The 21,171-nt window shown below is 59.5% G+C and overlaps 3 protein-coding genes across 3 annotated transcripts in view; 1 reads left to right on the top strand and 2 right to left on the bottom strand.

Moving 5' to 3' along the window:
• Positions 1-8,780: 8,780 nt before the first annotated feature.
• The window catches only part of LOC136006285 (protein spinster homolog 1-like), a 13,124-nt gene continuing 733 nt past the window's right edge, over positions 8,781-21,171 (bottom strand). The window contains 12 exon segments of the mRNA XM_065664317.1: positions 8,781-9,402; positions 10,643-10,820; positions 12,022-12,120; positions 13,658-13,723; positions 13,788-13,814; positions 14,778-14,940; positions 16,458-16,509; positions 16,512-16,612; positions 18,534-18,584; positions 18,586-18,677; positions 19,787-19,853; positions 20,989-21,168. Of these exon segments, the coding sequence (XP_065520389.1) occupies positions 9,239-9,402; positions 10,643-10,820; positions 12,022-12,120; positions 13,658-13,723; positions 13,788-13,814; positions 14,778-14,940; positions 16,458-16,509; positions 16,512-16,612; positions 18,534-18,584; positions 18,586-18,677; positions 19,787-19,853; positions 20,989-21,168 (1,240 nt within the window). The 3' untranslated portion in view covers positions 8,781-9,238.
• LOC136006283 (shematrin-like protein 2) lies at positions 10,057-10,635 on the top strand. Its single transcript, XM_065664316.1, is given in 3 exon segments — positions 10,057-10,267; positions 10,270-10,480; positions 10,482-10,635. Coding segments are annotated over 3 exon segments (576 nt in total).
• On the bottom strand, positions 19,925-20,846 carry LOC136006282 (shematrin-like protein 2; the record flags this gene model as incomplete). Its single annotated transcript, XM_065664315.1, is given in 4 exon segments — positions 19,925-20,075; positions 20,077-20,130; positions 20,489-20,687; positions 20,690-20,846. Coding segments are annotated over 4 exon segments (561 nt in total), but the record flags the coding sequence as incomplete, so codon positions are not given.

Here is a 21,171-nt window from a genome sequence, read left to right on the forward strand (position 1 = left end):
GGGTCTCTATGGGTCTCTATGGGTCTCTATGGTCCCTATGTGTCCCTATGTGTCTCTATGTGTCCCTATGTGTCCCTATGTGTCCCTATGGGTCCCTATGGGTCCCTATGGGTCCCTATGTGTCCCTATGGGTCCCTATGGGGCTCGCCCTATGCCCTCACCTTGCAGGTGTTGCGCTGCCCCTGCGCATGCCCGGCACAGACCATGTCGGCGCGGATGGGGTGCTCTATGGGTCTCTATGGGTCCCTATGGGTCCCTATGGGTCCCTATGGGTCTCTATGGGTCCCTATGTGTCTCTATGTGTCCCTATGGGTCCCTATGGGTCTCTATGGGTCCCTATGGGTCTCTATGGTCTCTATGGGTCCCTATGGGTCCCTATGGGTCTCTATGCGTCTCTATGTGTCCCTATGTGTCCCTATGTGTCCCTATGGGTCTCTATGGGTCTCTATGGGCTCTATGGGTCCTTATGGGCTCTATGTGTCCCTATGGGTCCCTATGGGTCCCTATGTGTCGCTATGGGTCCCTATGGGGCTCGCCCTATGGGCTCACCTTGCAGGTGTTGCGCTGCCCCTGCGCGTGCCCGGCACAGACCATGTCGGCGCGGATGGGGTGCTCTATGGGTCTCTATGGGTCCCTATGGGTCCCTATGGGTCCCTATGGGTCTCTATGGGCTCTATGGGTCTCTATGGGCTCTATGGGTCCCTATGGGTCTCTATGGGTCTCTATGGTCTGTATGGGTCTCTATGGGTCTCTATGGGCTCTATGGGTCCCTATGATCCCTATGGGTCCCTATGGGTCCCTATGTGTCGCTATGGGTCCCTATGGTCCCTATGGCCTCACCTTGCAGGTGTCGCGCTGCCCCTGCGCATGCCCAGCACAGACCATGTCGGCGCGGATGCGGCGCGGCGGCAGGGCCCGGCCCATGTCGATGCCGTAGAGGCGGCGGCAGGCGCTGAGCGCCAGCACCGGCAGCTCCAGCTCCTGCAGGCGGCGGGGGGGACGCTGGGGGGGGGGCAATGGGGGGAGATGGGGGTCTATGGGGCTATATAGGGGTTATATAGGGGTTCTATGGGGTTCTATGGGGGTAAATGGGGTTCTATGGGGTTATATGGGGTGGATATGGGGGTAAATGGGGTTCTATGGGGTGGATATGGGGTGGTAATGGGGTTATATGGGGGTTCTATGGGGGGATATGGGGGTAAATGGGGTTCTATGGGGTGGATATGGGGCGGTAATGTGGTTATATGGGGTTATATGGGGGGATATGGGGTTATATGGGGGGATATGGGGGTTATATGGGGTTATATGGGGGTAAATGGGGTTATATGGGGGGGATATGGGGTAAATGGGGTTCTATGACGTTCTATGGGGGGGATATGGGGGTTATATGGGGTTATATGGGGGGATATGGGGTTATATGGGGGATATGGGGTGGTAATGGGGTTATATGAGGTTACATGGGGGTTATATGGGGTTATATGGGGTGGATATGGGGTGGTAATGGGGTTATATGGGGGGATATGGGGGTTATATGGGGTTATATGGGGGTAAATGGGGTTATATGGGGGGGATATGGGGTAAATGGGGTTATATGGGGGGATATGGGGGGGATATGGGGTGGTAATGGGGTTATATAGGGGTTATATGCGGGGATATGGGTGTTATATGGGGTTATATGGGGGGAGATGGGGGGGTATGGGGGGGTATGGGGGGATAAGGGGGGAGATGGCGGGGTATGGGGGGGAGATGGGGGGAGATGGGGGGGATATGGGTGCTATGGGGGTGATATTGGGGGTCTATGGGTGTCTATGGGGGGGGATATGGGGGGCTATGGGGTTCAGTTCCCCCCACTGAGTTTGGTTGTCCCCCATCCCCCCATTGCCCCCCATTCATCCCCGTCTCCCCCATTGCCCCCATTGCCCCCATCCCCCCATCCCCCCCATTGCCCCCATTGCCCCCATTGCCCCATTGCCCCATTCCCCCCATTCCCCCATTATCCCCATTGCCCCCCATTGACCCCATCCCCCCCATTCCCCCCATTGCCCCCATTGCCCCCCATTCACCCCATCTCTCCCATTGACCCCATTGCCCCATTACCCCCATTATCCCCATTGCCCCCCATTGACCCCATCCCCCCATCCCCCCCATTCCCCCCATTGCCTCCCATTCATCCCCGTCTCCCCAATTGCCCCCATTGCCCCATTCCCCCCATTATCCCCATTGCCCCCCATTGATCCCCATTGCCCCATTGCCCCATTCCCCCATTATCCCCATTGACCCCCATTCATCCCCATCCCCCCCATCGCCCCCATTACCCCCATTACCCCCATTACCCCCATTGCCCCCCATTCATCCCCATCTCCCCCATTGACCCCATTATCCCCATTGCCCCCATCCCCCCCATCCCCCCCATCTCCCCCACTGACCCCATTGCCCCCATCCCTCCCATTCCCCCCATTATCCCCATTGCCCCCCATTCATCCCCATCTCCCCCATTGACCCCATTGCCCCCATCCCTCCCATTCCCCCCATTATCCCCATTGCCCCCCATTGATCCCCATTCCCCCATCCCCCCCATCACCCCCATTGCCCCCATCCCCCCATCCCCCCCCATTGCCCCATTCCCCCCATTATCCCCATTGCCCCCCATTGCCCCCATCCTCCCCATTGCCCCCCATTGATCCCCATTGCCCCATCCCCCCCATTCCCCCCATTATCCCCATTGCCCCCATCCCCCCCATTCCCCCATTGCCCCCATTGCCCCCCATTGATCCCCATCCCCTCCCCCCATCCCCCATCCCCCCCCCCCATCCCCCCCCCTTTACCTCCCCCGCCGCTCTCCCCCCAGCCCGTGGCCACGCAGCGGGCGCCGGGGCGGGGGAAGGCGGGGCCGGGGGGGGGGCAGGCAGACGGGGAGCACGCGGCGGCTGAAGGGCACGGCCCGCGCCAGGCGCGCCAGGGCGAGGTCGCCGCTCGTGGCCTCGCCCCGGTACGAGGGGTGGGGCAGCACCTGCGCCACGCCCACCCGCAGCCCCGCCGCCGCCCCCGGCGGTGGGGCCAGCCAGGCCGAGCCCAGCAGCACCGAGTAGAGGCGGGGGTCGCGGCTCCTGTGGGGGCGATGGGGGGCGATGGGGGTCAATGGGGGTCAATGGGGGTCAATGGGGGTCAATGGGGGTCAATGGCACTCAATGGGGGTCAATGGGGGTCAATGGGGGTCAATGGATGTCAATGGATGTCAATGGGGGTCAATGGGGGTCAATGGATGTCAATGGATGTCAATGGGGGTCAATGGGGGTCAATGGGGGTCAATGGGGGTCAATGGAAGTCAATGGAATTCAATGGGGGTCAATGGAAGTTAATGGAAGTCAATGGAAGTCAATGGGGGTCAATGGAAGTCAATGGAAGTCAATGGAAGTCAATGGAAGTCAATGGGGGCCAATGGGACTCAATGGGGGTCAATGGGGTCAATGGAAGTCAATGGGGGTCAATGCAAGTCAATGGGATCAATGGAAGTCAATGGAAGTCAATGGGGTCAATGGGGTCAATGGGGATCAATGGATGTCAATGGAAGTCAATGGAAGTCAATGGGGGTCAATGGGGGTCAATGCATGTCAATGGAGGTCAATGGGGGTCAATGGAAGTCAATGGGGGTCAATGGAAGTCAATGGGGGTCAATGGGGGTCAATGGAAGTCAATGGGGTCAATGCGGATCAATGGGGTCAATGGAGGAGGCCTTGCGAGGGCCCCGGCGGTGGGGCCAGCCAGGGCGAGCCCAGCAGCACCGAGTAGAGGCGGGGGTCGCGGCTCCTGTGGGGGCGATGGAAGTCAATGGAAGTCAATTGGGGTCAATGGGGGTCAATGGGGGTCAATGGGGGTCAATGGAAGTCAATGGAAGTCAATGGAAGTCAATGGAGGTCAATGGAAGTCAATGGAAGTCAATGGGGGTCAATGGAAGTCAATGGAAGTCAATGGAAGTCAATGGGGTCAATGGAAGTCAATGGGGGTCAATGGAAGTCAATGGGGGTCAATGGAGTCAATGGAAGTCAATGGGGGTCAATGGAAGTCAATGGGGGTCAATGGAAGTCAATGGAATTCAATGGGGGTCAATGGAAGTCAATGGGGGTCAATGGAAGTCAATGGAAGTCAATGGGGATCAATGGGACTCAATGGGGGTCAATGGGGTCAATGGAAGTCAATGGGGGTCAATGGAAGTCAATGGGGGTCAATGGGGGTCAATGGAAGTCAATGGAAGTCAATGGAAGTCAATGGAAGTCAATGGGGGCCAATGGGACTCAATGGGGGTCAATGGGGTCAATGGAAGTCAATGGGGGTCAATGCAAGTCAATGGGGATCAATGGAAGTCAATGGAAGTCAATGGGGGTCAATGGAAGTCAATGGAAGTCAATGGAAGTCAATGGGGGTCAATGGAAGTCAATGGGGATCAATGGAAGTCAATGGGGGTCAATGGAAGTCAATGGGGTCAATGGGGGTCAATGGAGGTCAATGGAAGTCAATGGAAGTCAATGGGGGTCAATGGAAGTCAATGGGGGTCAATGGAAGTCAATGGGGGTCAATGGAAGTCAATGGGGTCAATGCGGATCAATGGGGTCAATGGAGGAGGCCTTGCGAGGGCCCCGGCGGTGGGGCCAGCCAGGCCGAGCCCAGCAGCACCGAGTAGAGGCGGGGGTCGCGGCTCCTGTGGGGGCGATGGAAGTCAATGGAAGTCAATGGGGGTCAATGGGGGTCAATGGGGATCAATGGGGGTCAATGGGGGTCAATGGAAGTCAATGGGGGTCAATGGAAGTCAATGGAAGTCAATGGGGGTCAATGGGGGTCAATGGGGGTCAATGGAAGTCAATGGGGTCAATGGGGGTCAATGGGGGTCAATGGATGTCAATGGGGTCAATGGAAGTCAATGGAAGTCAATGGGGGTCAATGGAAGTCAATGGAAGTCAATGGAAGTCAATGGAAGTCAATGGGGGTCAATGGAAGTCAATGGGGGTCAATGGAAGTCAATGGGGGTCAATGGAAGTCAATGGAGGTCAATGGAAGTCAATGGAAGTCAATGGGGGTCAATGGGGGTCAATGGAAGTCAATGGAGGTCAATGGAAGTCAATGGGGGTCAATGCAAGTCAATGGAAGTCAATGGAAGTCAATGGAAGTCAATGGGGATCAATGGAAGTCAATGGGGTCAATGGAAGTCAATGGGGGTCAATGGAAGTCAATGGAAGTCAATGGGGTCAATGGAAGTCAATGGGGTCAATGGAAGTCAATGGAAGTCAATGGAAGTCAATGGGGATCAATGGAGTCAATGGAAGTCAATGGAAGTCAATGGGGATCAATGGAGTCAATGGAAGTCAATGGAAGTCAATGGAGTCAATGGAAGTCAATGGGGGTCAATGGAAGTCAATGGGGTCAATGGAAGTCAATGGGGGTCAATGGAAGTCAATGGGGGTCAATGGAAGTCAATGGGGGTCAATGGAAGTCAATGGGGGTCAATGGAAGTCAATGGAAGTCAATGGAAGTCAATGGGGATCAATGGAAGTCAATGGGGGTCAATGGAAGTCAATGGAAGTCAATGGGGGTCAATGGAAGTCAATGGGGGTCTCTACGGTCTCCATAGGTCAGTATGGGTCTCTATGGGTCTCCTCTATGGGGCTCTATGTGTCTCTATGGGTCCCTATGTGTCTCTATGGGTCCCTATGTGTCTCAATGGGTCTCTATGTGTCTCTATGGGTCCCTATGTGTCTCAATGGGTCTCTATGTGTCTCTATGGGTCCCTATGTGTCTCAATGGGTCTCTATGTGTCTCTATGGGTCCCTATGTGTCTCAATGGGTCTCTATGTGTCGCTATGTGTCTCTATGGGTCCCTATGTGTCGCTATGTGTCGCTATGTGTCTCTATGTGTCGCTATGTGTCTCTATGGGTCGCTATGGGGCGCTGTGGGTCTCTATGGGTCTCTATGGGGCTCTATGGGTCTCTATGTGTCGCTATGGGTCTCTATGGGGTCCCTATGGGTCTCTATGTGTCGCTATGGGTCTCTATGGGTCTCTATGTGTCTCTATGGGTCGCTATGGGGCGCTGTGGGTCTCTATGGGGCGCTGTGGGTCTCTATGGGGCACTCACTCCCGGAAGCAATGCGCCGCGGTCAGGACCCACTCGGGGGCCACGAGGGAGGCGCCGCACACGTGACTCCCCCGGCGCAGCAGCGCCCCCGTCCAAGGCCACGCCCCCGGCGCCGCGTCCTTCCCGCCCACGTTGCGCACCCCCGAGCCGCCAGGGGGCGCCAGAGAGCGGCCGCAGCCTAAGGGGAGTAGAGGGGTCCATGGGGGTGCACGGGGACCCATAGGGACCCATAGAGACCCATAGAGACCCATAGGGACCCATAGGGACCCATAGGGATCGATGGGGTATGGGGTGTGGGGTGTGGGGTGTGGGGCAGGGATATGGGGCAGGGATATGGGGTGTGGAGTGTGGGATATGGGGTGTGGGGTGTGGGGCAGGGATATGGGGTATGGGATATGGGGTGTGGGGCAGAGATATGGGGCAGGGATGTGGGGCAGGGATATGGGGTATGGGGTATGGGATATGGGGTGTGGGGTGTGGGGCAGGGATATGGGGTGTGGGGTGTGGGATATGGGGCAGAGATATGGGCAAGGATATGGGGCAGGGATATGGGGTATGGGGTATGGGATATGGGGTGTGGGGTGTGGGGCAGGGATATGGGCAGGGATATGGGGTGTGGGGTGTGGAGTATGGGGTATGGAGTGTGGGGTGTGGGGTGTGGGATATAGGTTGTGGGGTGTGTGGCAGGGATATGGGGCAGGGATATGGGGTATGGGGTGTGGGGTGTGGGGTGTGGGGTGTGGGGCAGGGATATGGGGTATGGAGGCGGGGGTCTCACCGAGCTGCTCCCAGTTCACTGTGGGGTTGGGGGGGGGGAAACGGGGATGTCACTTGACCCATAGAACCCCCCCATAGCCCCCCATAGCCCCATAGAGCCCCATAGACCCCCACTGACCCATAGAGCCCCATAGCCCCCCATATCCCCATAGGCCCCCATTGGCCCATAAACCCCCATTGCCCCATAGCCCCATAGAGCCCCATAGACCCCCTTGCCCCATAGCCCCCATAGACCCCCATCGCCACATAGAGACCCATAGAGCTTCATAGCATCATAGAGCCCAATAGCCCCCATTGCCCCATCGACCCCCATAGCCCCATAGTCCCCCATAGAGCTCCATAGATCCCCATTGCCCCGTAGAGCCCCATAGAGCCCCATAGCCCCCATTGCCCCATTGACCCCCATAGCAACAGAGCCCCATAGAGCCCCATAGCCCCATAGAGCATTATAGCCTCATAGAGCCCCATAGACCCCATTGCCCCATCGACCCCCATTGCCCCATAAAGCCCCATAGCCCCAAACAGCCCCATAGACCCCCATACATACCCATAGCCCCATAGAGCCACATAGACCCCCATTGCCCCATCGACCCCCATAGCCCCATAGAGCCCCATAGCTCCCCATTGCCCCATCGACCCCCATAGCCCCATAGAGCCATATAGACCCCCATAGCCCCATAAAGCCCCATAGAGCCCCATAGACCCCTATTGCCCCATAGACCCCCATTCCCCATAAAGCCCCATAGCCCCATACAGTCTCACAGACCCCCATAGAGCCCCATAGCCCCCATTGCCCCATTCGACCCCCATAGCCCCATAAAGCCCCATAGCCCCATAGAGTCACATAGACACCCATTGCCCCATAGAGCCCCATAGCCCCATAGAGCCCCATAGAGCCCCATAGACCCCCATTGCCCCATAAAACCCCATAGCCCCATACAGCCAAATAGACCCCCATTGCCCCATACAGCCCCATAGCCCCCCATAGCCCCCCATAAGCCCCATAGATCCCCATAGCCCCCATAGCCCCCATAGCCCCATAAAGCCCCATACAGCCCCATAGCCCCCATTGCCCCACAGACCCCCATAGCCCCCCATAGCCCCCCCATAAGCCCCATTGCCCCATAGAGCCCCATAGCCCCCCATAGCCCCCATTGCCCCATAGTCCCCATTGCCCCATAGCTCTCACCTGAGTCCCCTTCGCTGTGGGGCCGGTCCAAGCCGTGGCTCCCGTGTGGGGCCAGCAGCAGGAGCAGCAACAGCAACGGGAGGTGGGGGGCGCTGGGGGGCACCATGGCCGCGGCTCTGCCCCACAAGTGACCCCTGCCCCACAAGTGGCCCCTGCCCCACAGGCTCCGGCTCTGACCCCGGCGCCGGCCCCACGGCGCTGTGGGGCGGGGCGGGAGCGGCCAGACGGGTTCTTCCACGCGCTGTGGGGCGGGATATGTGGGGCAGGACGCGGGGGGGGGGGGTGTGTGGGGCGGGGGAGGGGGGGGGTGTGGGGCGGGGGTGGGGCTGGGATGGGGCAGGAAATGGGGCAGGTTATGGGGCTGGTATGGGGCTGGTTATGGGGCAAGTTATAGGGCAGGTTATGGGGCAGGTTATGGGTCTGGTTATGCCCCTGGTTATGGGGCAGGTTATGGGGCAGGTTATGGGTCTGGTTACGCCCCTGGTTATGGGGCAGGTTATGGGGCTCGTTACAGTCCTGGTTATGGGGCTGGTATGGGGCAGGTTATGGGGTTGGGTATGGGGCTGGTTATGGAGCAGGTTATGGGGCAGGTTATGGGGCTGGTTATGGGGCAGGTTACGGGGCAGGTTATGGGGCTGGTAATGGGGAGATGTGGGGCAGGGGGGACACAGAGGAGCCAGAGGCAGCATTTGGGGTGTCCAAACAGGTTTATTGGGGGCTGCGGTGCTTGTGCCCCATAGATGTGGGTCAGGATCCTTGGCTGTGGGTCAGTGACCCCCTTAAGTGGGTCAGAGGCCCAGAGATGTGGGTCTGGGCCCCACTGATGTGGGTCAGGATCCTCCATAGTGGGTCCACCACCCCCATTCTGGGCCCGGGACCTGCACATGTGGGTCTGGGCCCCATAGATGTGGGGCAGGATCCTCCACTGGGGGTCAATGACCCCTTTAGGTGGGTCAGAGCCCCATAGATGTGGGTCAGGATCCTCCATCAGGGGTCAATGAATGACCCCCTTATGTGGGCCTGGGCCTCATAGATGTGGGTCTGTGCCCCATAGATGGGGGTCTGGGCCCCACAGATGTGGGCCTGTGCCCCACAGATGTGGGTCTGGGCCCCATAGATGTGGGTCTGTGCCCCATAGATGTGGGTCTAGGCCCCATAGATGGGGGTCTGTGCCCCATAGATGTGGGTCTGGGCCCCATAGATGGGGGTCAGGACAGCACATGGGCCACGGGCACCTTGGTGGGGCGCCCCCCCCTGCGGCACCACGAGGTCATCGGGGTCCTCGAGGTCCTCGTCGTCGGGGTCGAGACCTATGGGGGGGGGCAAGGGGGTCACTATGGGGCCTCTATGGGTCTGTATGGGCCCCTATGGGTCCCTATTGGGGTCTCTATGGGTTTCTATGGGGTCTCTATGGGGTGTCTATGGGGTGTCTATGGGGTCCCATGGGTCTCTATGGGGTATCTGTGCGTCCTTATGGATCTCTATGGGTCCCTATGGGGTCTCTATGGGTCCTATGGGTCTCTATAGGTCCTATGGGTCTCTATGGGGTCTCTATGAGTCCCTATGGGGTCTCTATGGGTCCCTATGGGGTCTCTATGGGTCCCTATGGGTCTCTATGGGGTCTCTATGGGTCCCTATGGGTTCTCTATGGGGTCTCTATGGGTCCCTATGGGGTCTCTATGGGTCCCTATGGGTTCTCTATGGGGTCTCTATGGGTCCCTAGGGGTCTCTATGGGTCCCTATGGGTTCTCTATGGGTCTCTATGGGTCCCTATGGGGTCTCTATGGGTCCCCTATGGGGTCTCTATGGGTCCCTATGGGTCCCTATGGGGTCTCTATGGGTCCTTATGGGGTCTCTATGGGGTCCCTATGGGGTCCCTATGGGGTCTCTATGGGTCCGTATGGGGTCTCTATGGGTCCCCTATGGGGTCTCTATGGGTCCCTATGTGTCCCTATGGGGTCTCTATGGGTCCCTATGGGGTCTCTATGGGTCCCTATGGGTCCCTATGGGGTCTCTATGGGTCCCTATGGGTCTCTATGGGTCCCTATGGGGTCTCTATGGGTCCCTATGGGTTCTCTATGGCTCTCTATGGGTCTCTATGGGGTCCCTATGGGGTCTCTATGGGTCCCTATGGGGTCTCTATGGGTCCCTATGGGGTCTCTATGGGTCCCTATGGGTCTCTATGGGTCTCTATGGGTCCCTATGGGTTCTCTATGGGGTCTCTATGGGTCCCTATGGGTTCTCTATGGGTCTCTATGGGGTCTCTATGGGTCCCTATGGGTTCTTTATGGCTCTCTATGGGTCCCTATGGGGTCTCTATGGGTCCCTATGGGTCTCTATGGGTCCCTATGGGGTCTCTATGGGTCCCTATGGGTTCTCTATGGCTCTCTATGGGTCTCTATGGGGTCCCTATGGGGTCTCTATGGGTCCCTATGGCTCTCTATGGGGTCTCTATGGGTCCCTATGGCTCTCTATGGGTCCCTATGGGGTCCCTATGGGGTCTCTATGGGTCCCTATGGGTCTCTATGGGGGGGTCTCTATAGAGCTCACCCCGCGCCAGGAGCCGCGCGCGCCGGCGGTCACGTGGGAAGGCGGAGGCGGAGCCCAGGAAGGCCCCGCCCCCGAGGGCGGCCACGAAGGGGCAGAGCAGGAGCGCGAGCCCCAGCGCGCGCGCGGCGGCCAGGGAGGAAGGGGCGGGGCCGGCGGAGGAGCGCAGCCAATCACTGAGCTGATGGGCGGGGAAAGGCAAAGGGGGCGGGGTCAGCGCCCGGCCCATTCATGCCCATTGAACCCATTGAGCCCATTCATGCCCATTGAAACCCATTGAGCCCATTCATGCCCATTGACTCCCATTGACCCCATTGATGCCCATTGATCCCCATTGACTCCCATTGACCCCATTGATGCCCATTGATCCCCATTGACTCCCATTGATCCCCATTGACACCCATTGACCCCATTGATGCCCATTGATCCCCATTGACTCCCATTGATCCCCATTGACACCCATTGACCCCATTGATGCCCATTGACCCCATTGACGCCCATTGATCCCCATTGACTCCCATTGATCCCATTGACCCACATATACAACCCGTGGACACCCCATAGAAACCATAGACCCCCCCCCCAGACCCATATAAACACACCATAGACCCCCCATAGACCCCCATATCCCCCCATCGCCCCCCCAACATGCCCCCCATCTCCCTCCCATAGCCCCCCCAGCATCTCCCCCATATCCCCCCCATAGCGCCCTATAGAGACACCATATCCCCCCCACTGACCCCCCATAGACCCCTATAGAGACCCCATCTCCCCCCATCTCCCCCCATAGACCCCTATAGAGACCCCATAGACCCCTATAGAGACCCCATCTCCCCCCATATCCCCCCCACATCCATCCGCCCCCATACCCCCCATATCCCCCCCATAGACCCCCATAGAGACCCCATAGACCCCCATATCCCCGCCATATCCGCCCCATAGACCGCCATAGAGACCCCATAGAACCCTATAGGGACCCCATATCCCCCCATGTCCCCCCCATAGACCCCATAGAGACCCCATAGAAACCCCATATCCCCCCCCATAGCCCCCCATAGCCCCCCATAGAGACCCCATGGACCCCCATATCACCCCCATCTCCCCCCCATATCCCTCCATACCCCCCATATCCCCCCATAGAGCCCCCATAGCCCCCCATAGAGACCCCATAGCCCCCCATAGAGACCCCATAGCCCCCCAGAGACCCCATAGAGCCCCATAGCCCCCCATAGAGCCCCCATAGCCCCCCATAGCCCCCCATAGAGACCCCATAGAGCCCCCATAGCCCCTCATAGAGCCCCATAGCCCCCCATAGAGACCCCATAGAGCCCCATAGCCCCCCACAGAGCCCCCATCTCGCCCCATAGCGCCCCACTGCGCACCGCCCCCACGAGCACGGGGCTGCCGGCGTCCCCCAGCAGGTGGGAGGTGAGGATCTGCAGCGCCTCGGCCGTGGAGCGACGCGTGGGCACCACCACGTGCTTGGGGGGGGGGGGGTCACGTGATCAGCCACGTGATCAGCCACGTGATCCACCCCCCCCCCCCCCCATGGGCGGTGCTTGGGGGGGGAGGGGGGGAGGGGTCATGTGATCAACCACGTGATCCGCTCCGCCCCCCACCCCCACCGCCCCCATGGGTGGTGCTTGGGGGGTGGGGGGGGTGTGTGTGTCATGTGACCAGCCACGTGATCAGCCACGTGATCCACTCCACCCCCCCCCCCCCCATGGGCGGTGCTTGGGAGGGTGGGGTGTCACATGATCACCCACGTGATCCGCTCCGCCTCCACCCCCATGGTTGGTGCTTTGGGGGGGGGGGCCGCGGGGTGTCATGTGATCACCCACGTGATCCGCTCCACCCCCACGGGCGGTGCTTGGGGGGGGGTGGTCATGTGACCACCCACGTGATCCGCTCCACCCCCACCCCCCCATGGGCGGTGCTTGGGGGGGGTGGTCATGTGACCACCCACGTGATCCGCTCCACCCCCACCCCCCCATGGGCGGTGCTTGGGGGGGGGGGTGTGTCATGTGATCACCCATGTGATCCGCTCCACCTCCACCCCCCCTATAGCTGTACATGTGGGTTGGACCATGGGGGGGATGTGGGGGGTACATAGGGGTCTATGGGGGGTTTATGGGGTGGCAATGGTAGGATATGGGGGGGGATATGGGGGGAGATGGGGGATATGGGGGGGTCTATGGGGTCTCTATGGCGGTCTAGGGGGTCTCTATGGGGGATCTATGGGGGGAGATGGGGGGGAGATGGGGGGGATATGGGGGTCTATAGGGGTCTGTGGGGCGATTTGGGGGGCTATGGGGGGGATATGGGGAGATATGGGGGGGCTATGGGGGGCTATGCAGTGTCTATGGGGGGATATCGGGGGTCTATGGGGCTCTATGGGGTCTCTATTGGGGATATGGGAGTATATGGGGTTCAATAGGGGTCTATGGGGGGTCTATGGTTGTCTATGGCGCGTCTATGGGGGGCTATGGGGTGGCAATGGTGGCATATGGGGGTCTATAGGGGTCTATGGGGGGATATGGGGGGTCTATGAGGGGATATGGGGGGTCAATAGGGGTCTATGGGGGGTCTATGGGTGTCGATTGGGCTCTATGGGGGTCTATGGGGTGGCTATGGTGGGATATGGGGAGCTATGGGGGTCTATAGGAGGATATGGGGTGGCCATGGTGGAATATGGGGGGTCTATGGGGGGCTATGGGGCATCTATGGGTGTCTATGGGGCATCTATGGGGTTATATGTGGTGGCTTTGGGGTGGCTATGATGGGATATAGGGGTCTATATGGGTCTATGGGGGTCTATGGGGTGGCAATGGGAGATATGGGGGCTGTATGGGGGCTATGGGTGTCTATGGGGCATCTATGGGGGTCTATGGGGGGCTATGGGGGGTCTGTGGGGTTTCTATGGGGTTTCTATGGGGGTTCTATGGGGGCTATGGGGGTCTATGGGGGGCTATGGGGTGTCAGGGGGGGGGTCTGTGGGGGCTATGGGGCAGGACCCACCATGAGGATCTCGGCCACGATGGCCCAGTTGAGGCTGAGCAGGGACTCCCCCAGGAAGATGAAGATCTGTGGGGAGAGACCCATAGGGACCCATAGAGACCCATAGGGACCCATAGAGACCCATAGGGACCCATAGAGACCCCATAGACCCCACTGCCTCCATCACCACCATTGCCCCCACTGCCCCATAGATCCCCATATCCCCCCATAGACCCCCCCACAGACCCCCATAGTCCCCCCATATCCCCCTATAGATGCCCACAGCACCCCATAGACCCCCCATAGACCCCCCCAGACCCCCCATATCCCCCTATAGCCCCCCATAGCCCACCCATATCCCCCCATACCCCCCCATAGCCCCCCATATATCCCCATAGAACCCCCACATCCCCCTCATAGACCCCCCATATCCCCCCCATAGAGACCCCATAGCCCTCCATATGCCCCCCATAGAGCCCCCATATCCTGCCCATCTCCCCCCATAGCCCCCCCATCCCTCCCCATATTTCCTCATAGACCCCCCATATCCCCCCATAGACACCCCATATTCCCCCTATACCCTCCCATACATGACCCATAGCCCCCCATAGACCCCCCATAGCCCCCCATATTCCCCCCTAGAACCCCCATAGCTCACCATAGAGACCCCATAGCCCCCCATATCCCCCCCATATTCCCCCTATACCCTCCCATATCCCCCCATAGAGACCCCATAGACCCCCTCTATCACCCCTATACCCCCCCATAAGACCCCCATAACCCCCCATATCCCCCCCATACAGACCCCACAGCCCCCCATAGACCCCCCATAGCCCCCCATAAAGACCCCATATCCCCCCCATCCCCCCCATCCCCCCCTATAGCCCCCCATACCCCCACCATAGAGTCCCCATAGCCCCCCCGTAGAGACCCCACAGCCCCCCATAGAGACCCCATATCCCCCCCTATCCCCCCCATATACCCCCATAGAGACCCCATAGCCCCCCATAGACCCCCCATATCCCCCCATACCCTCCCATAGCCCCCCATATTCCCCCATAGCCCCCCCATAACCCCCCCATACCCCCCCCCCATCGCCCCACAGGCACTCACGTAGGCCGCCGTGGGGCTGGGGCCGGGCGGCCATGATGGCGAGGAACAGGCAGGGGGCGGCCCCCAGCAGCCCCATAGCGCAGAGCAGGGGCTCGGCTCGGGGGCAATGGGGGCTCCAGCGCCGCGAAAGCTCCGCCCCCAGCCCCACACCCAGCACCCCCGAGGCCACCGTCAGCGCCCCGAAGAGCATGCTGGGAAGAGAAGGGGGGGGGGGGGGTCAATGGGGGGCTATGGGGTGATGGGGGGCAATGGGGGGAATGGGGGGCAATGGGGGGAATGGGGGCAATGGGGGTCAATGGGGTAATGGGGGCAATGGGGTAATGGGGGGTAATGGGGTAATGGGGCAATGGGGGTCAATGGGGTAATGGGGGTAATGGTGGTGATGGGGGCAGTGGGCTCAATGGGCATCAGTGGGGTCAATGGGTATCAATGGGATCAATGGGGGTCAATGGGGCCAATGGGGGTCAATGGGTGTCAATGGATGTCAATGGGGGTCAATGGATGTCAATGGCGATCAATGGGTGTCAATGGGGGTCAATGGGTGTCAATGGCGATCAATGGGTGTCAATGGGTGTCAATGGCGATCAATGGGTGTCAATGGGTGCCAATGGGTGTCAATGGGGCTCAATGGGTGTCAATGGGGCTCAATGGGGGTCAATGGCAGTCAATGGGTGTCAATGGCGATCAATGGATGTCAATGGCAGTCAATGGATGTCAATGGGGCTCAATGGGTGTCAATGGGTGTCAGTGGGGCTCAATGGGTGTCAATGGGGCTCAATGGATGTCAATGGGATCAATGGATGTCAATGGGGCTCAATGGGTGTCAATGGGGCTCAATGGGGCTCAATGGATGTCAATGGATGTCAATGGGGCTCAATGGGTGTCAATGGGTGTCAATGGGGCTCAATGGATGTCAATGGGTGTCAATGGGGCTCAATGGGTGTCAATGACTGTCAATGGGGCTCAATGGGTGTCAATGGGGCTCAATGGATGTCAATGGGGCTCAATGGGGCTCCATGGGTGTCAATGGGGCTCAATGGGGCTCCATGGGTGTCAATGGGTGTCAATGGGGCTCAATGGGTGTCAATGGGTGTCAATGGGGCTCAATGGGGCTCAATGGGTGTCAATGGGGCTCAATGGGGCTCCATGGGTGTCAATGGGTGTCAATGGGGCTCAACGGGTGTCAATGGGGCTCAATGGGTGTCAATGGGGCTCAATGGGGCTCAATGGATGTCAATGGATGTCAATGGGGCTCAATGGGTGTCAATGGGTGTCAATGGGGCTCAATGGATGTCAATGGGTGTCAATGGGGCTCAATGGGTGTCAATGACTGTCAATGGGGCTCAATGGGTGTCAATGGGGCTCAATGGATGTCAATGGGGCTCAATGGGGCTCCATGGGTGTCAATGGGGCTCAATGGGGCTCCATGGGTGTCAATGGGTGTCAATGGGGCTCAATGGGTGTCAATGGGTGTCAATGGGGCTCAATGGGGCTCAATGGGTGTCAATGGGGCTCAATGGGGCTCCATGGGTGTCAATGGGTGTCAATGGGGCTCAACGGGTGTCAATGGGGCTCAATGGGTGTCAATGGATGTCAATGGGCTCCATGGGTGTCAATGGGTGTCAATGGGGCTCAACGGGTGTCAATGGGGCTCAATGGGGCTCAATGGGTGTCAATGGGGCTCAACGGGTGCCAGGGGGCCGCCCACCTCTCGGCGCTGCCGCAGCGCCGCCCGCGGGGGCAGGGCTCCCCCTGCCCGTGGCCTCCCGGCAGCGGCTCAGGAAGGCCGGGGCCCAGAGCGCCAGCGCCCCGCTCACGAAGGCCACGGCCGTGAAACCCAGCGTGGAGAGCACCAGCGAGCGGCTGCGGGCAGGCAGCGCGCCCCGTGGGTCCCCTATGGCGCCCTATGGGTCCCCTATAGCACCCTATAGCACCCTATGGGTCCCCTATGGCACCCTATAGCACCCTATGGGTCCCCTATGGCACCCTATAGCACCCTATGGGTCCCCTATGGCACCCTATGGGTCCCCTATAGCACCCTATGGGTCCCCTATAGTACCCTATGGGTCCCCTATAGTACCCTATAGCACCCTATGGCACCCTATGGGTCCCCTATGGCACCCTATGGCACCCTATGGGTCCCCTATAGCACCCTATGGGTCCCCTATAGCACCCTATGGCACCCTATGGGTCCCCTATAGTACCCTATGGCACCCTATGGGTCCCCTATAGCACCCTATAGCACCCTATGGGTCCCCTATGGCACCCTATAGCACCCTATGGCACCCTATGGGTCCCCTATGGCACCCTATGGCACCCTATGGGTCCCCTATGGCACCCTATGGGTCCCCTATAGCACCCTATGGGACCCTATGGGAGCCTATGGGAGCCTATGGGTCCCCTATAGCACCCTATGGGAGCCTATGGGAGCCTATGGCACCCCTATGGGTCCCCTATGGCACCCTATGGGTCCCCTATAGCACCCCCTATGGGTCCCCTATGGCACCCTATGGGAGCCTATGGGTCCCCTATGGGAGCCTATGGGAGCCTATGGGTCCCCTATGGCACCCTATGGGTCCCCTATGGCACCCTATAGGAGCCTATGGGTCCCCTATGGGAGCCTATGGGAGCCTATGGGTCCCCTATGGCACCCTATGGGTCCTCTATGGCACCCTATAGGAGCCTATGGGTCCCCTATGGGAGCCTATGGGAGCCTATGGGTCCCCTATGGGAGCCTATGGGTCCCCTATGGCACCCTATGGGTCCCCTATGGCACCCTATAGGAGCCTATGGGTCCCCTATGGGACCCTATGGGAGCCTATGGGTCCCCTATAGCACCCTATGGGTCCCCTATAGGACCTATGGGTCCCCTATGGGAGCCTATGGGTCCCCTATAGTACCCTAAGGGGCCCCTATGGGAGCCTATGGGTCCCCTATACGAGCCTATGGGTCCCCCATAGTACCCTATGGGTCCCCTATGGGAGCCTATGGGTCCCCTATAGGAGCCTATGGGTCTCCCATAGTACCCTATGGGTCCCCTATAGTACCCTATGGGTCCCCTATAGGAGCCTATGGGTCCCCTATGGGAGCCGATGAGTCCCCTATGGCACCCCTATAGTATCCTATGGCACCCCTATGGGAGCCTATGGCACCTTATGGGACCCCTATGGCACCCCTATAGTATCCTATGGAACCCCTATGGGAGCCTATGGTACCCTATGGCACCCCTATGGGACCCCTATGGCACCCTATGGGACCCCTATGCAACCTTATGGCACCCTATCATACCTTTGGCACCCCAAGGTACCACAGGGTACCCACAGGCACCCACAGACGCACATAAGACCCCCAGTGCCCCCCAAGTCCCCACTGCCCCCCATTACCCCCATTGCCCCCCATTACCCCCATTGCCCCCAATGTCCCCATTACCCCCATTGCCCCCCATTGTCCCCCATTGCCCCCCATGTCACCATTGCCCCCAAGTCCCCATTGCCCCCCATGTCCCCATTGCCCATTACCCCCATTGCCCCCCATGTCCCCATTACCCCCATTGCCCCCATGTCCCCATTGCCCCCATGTCCCCACTGCCCCATTGCCCCCATGTCCCCATTACCCCCATTGCCCCCCAAGTCCCCATTGTCCCCCATTGCCCCCCATGTCCCTATTACCCCCATTGCCCCCAACTCCCCATTGTCCCCCATTGCCCCCCATTACCCCCACTGCCCCCCATTACCCCCATTGCCCCCCATGTCCCCATTGCCCCCCATTGCCCCCATGCAGTCACTTGGTGAGCAGGTCCTTGAGGTCGCTGCCCCACGTGCTATGGGTCAGGGGGGTGCCGGGGGGGGGTCTCGGTGCCCCCCCGGGGGGGGTCTGTCACCAGGGTCACCAACAGCGCCAGCGCCACCAGCCCCAACACGGGGGTCACCTGCAGGGGGCAATGGGGGGCAATGGGGGGCAATGGGATCAATGGGGGTCAATGGGGATCAATGGGGTTCAATAGGGGTCAATGGGGATCAATGGGGGTGAATGGGGATCAATGGGATCAATGGGGATCAATGGGCATCAATGAGAATCAATGGGGGTCAATGGGCATCAATGGGGTTCAATAGGGGTCAATGGGGATCAATGGGGGTGAATGGGGATCAATGGGATCAATGGGGGGCAATGGGGATCAATGGGGATCAATGGGGATCAATGGGGTTCAATAGGGGTCAATGGGGATCAATGGGGATCAATGGGGATCAATGGGATCAATGGGGATCAATGGGGATCAATGGGGATCAATGGCATCAATGGGCATCAATGGGGATCAATGGGGATCAATGGGGATCAATGGGGGTCAATGGGCATCAATGGGGTCAATGGGGATCAATGGGGATCAATGGGGTCAATGGGGATCAATGGGGATCAATGGGGTTCAATGGGGATCAATGGGGATCAATGGGGTCAATGGGGATCAATGGCGGTCAATGGGATCAATAGGGGTCAATGGGCATCAATGGGGTCAATGGGGATCAATGGGGATCAATGGGGATCAATGGGGTCAATGGGGATCAATGGGGATCAATGGGGTTCAATGGGGATCAGTGGGGATCAATGGGCATCAATGGGGATCAATAGGGGTCAATGGGCATCAATGGGGTCAATGGGGATCAATGGGGATCAATGGGATCAATGGGGATCAATGGGGATCAATGGGCATCAATGGGGATCAATGGGGTTCAATGGGGATCAATGGGGATCAATGGGGTCAATGGGGATCAATGGCGGTCAATGGGATCAATAGGGGTCAATGGGCATCAATGGGGTCAATGGGGATCAATGGGGATCAATGGGGATCAATGGGGATCAATGGGGTCAATGGGGATCAATGGGGATCAATGGGGATCAATGGGCATCAATGGGGATCAATGGGGTTCAATGGGGATCAATGGGGATCAATGGGGATCAATGGGCATCAATGGGGATCAATGGGTCAATGGGGATCAATGGGGGTCAATGGGGGTCAATGGGGGTCAATGGGGGGGGTCTCACCCGCAGGGCCCAGCGCCAATCGGTTGCCACCTCCTTGACCTTTGCCCCCGTGATGTAACCGAGCCCACTGGTGGGGGGGGGATGTGGGGTCACACACCCCATAGAGACCCCATAGGGACCCCATAGGGACCCCATAGCCCCCCAGAGACCCCATAGAGACCCCATAGCCCCCCATAGAGACCCCATAGACCCCATAGAGCCCATAGAGACCCCATAGCCCCCCATAGAGACCCCATAGACCCCCATAGAGACCCCATAGACCCCATAGACCCCCACAGACACCCCCAGCCACCCCATAGATCCCAATAGAGAGCCCATAGAGACCCCATAGCGCCCCACAGACCCTCTGTAGCCCCACCATAGATCTCCATAGCCCCACATGGATCCTCATAGAACCCCATAGCCCCCCACATCCCCCCATAGACCCCATAGCGCCCCATAGCCCGCCCTTAGACAACCATTGCCCCTCATATCCCCCCCATAGCCCCAGAGAGACCCCCCATATCCCCCCCACAGCCTCCCCATAGCCCCCTATAGACCCCCCACAGCCCCATAGGACCCCATTAGCCCAGAGAGGGGTGGGCGTGTCCTCGGCTGACCCCACCCCCTGCGGCCCTTTACCGCCCCCTGCAGGCCGCGCTGCAAACCCCTGCCTGCGCCCCCCCTGACCCCCAATAGAGCCCCATAGAGACCCATAGAGACCCCATAGAGACCCCATAGAGACCACATAGACACCCATATGCCCCCCATAGAGCCCCCATATCCCTCATAGAGACCCCATAGACCCCAATAGAGCCCCCATAGACCCCCATAGAGCCCCCATAGCCCCCAATAGAGACCCCACAGAACCCCATAGAGACCCCATAGCCCCCCATAGAGCCCCCATAGCCCCCCATAGAGCCCCATAGACCCCCATAGAGCCCCCATAGACCCCCATAGAGCCCCCATAGCGCCCCATAGAGCCCCCATAGACCCCCATAGAGCCCCCATAGCCCCCCATAGAGCCCCCATAGACCCCCATAGAGCCCCCCATAGCCCCCCATAGCCCCCATAGCACCCCATAGAGACTCCATAGCCCCCCATAGCCCCCCATAGATCCCCATAGAGCCCCCATAGAGCCCCCATAGCCCCCCATAGAGCCCTCATAGAGCCCCCATAGAGCCCCCATAGCCCCCCCATAGCCCCCATAGCGCCCCCGTTACCTGCCCAGGGGCACAGCCAGGTAGAAGCCGCCCAGGGCGCGGCTGCGGGCGGGGCCGGGGGGGCTCAGGTCGGCCACGAGCGTCGGCGCCACCGTGGAGAAGGCGGCTTCACCCGCGCCCACCAGCGCCCGCGCCAGCAGCAGCGCCCAGAAGCCCTGCGCCAATGGGGGGCTATGGGGGCTA

This window comes from Lathamus discolor, unplaced genomic scaffold, assembly GCF_037157495.1.
Source record: "Lathamus discolor isolate bLatDis1 unplaced genomic scaffold, bLatDis1.hap1 Scaffold_140, whole genome shotgun sequence".
Classification (NCBI taxonomy): domain Eukaryota; kingdom Metazoa; phylum Chordata; class Aves; order Psittaciformes; family Psittacidae; genus Lathamus; species Lathamus discolor.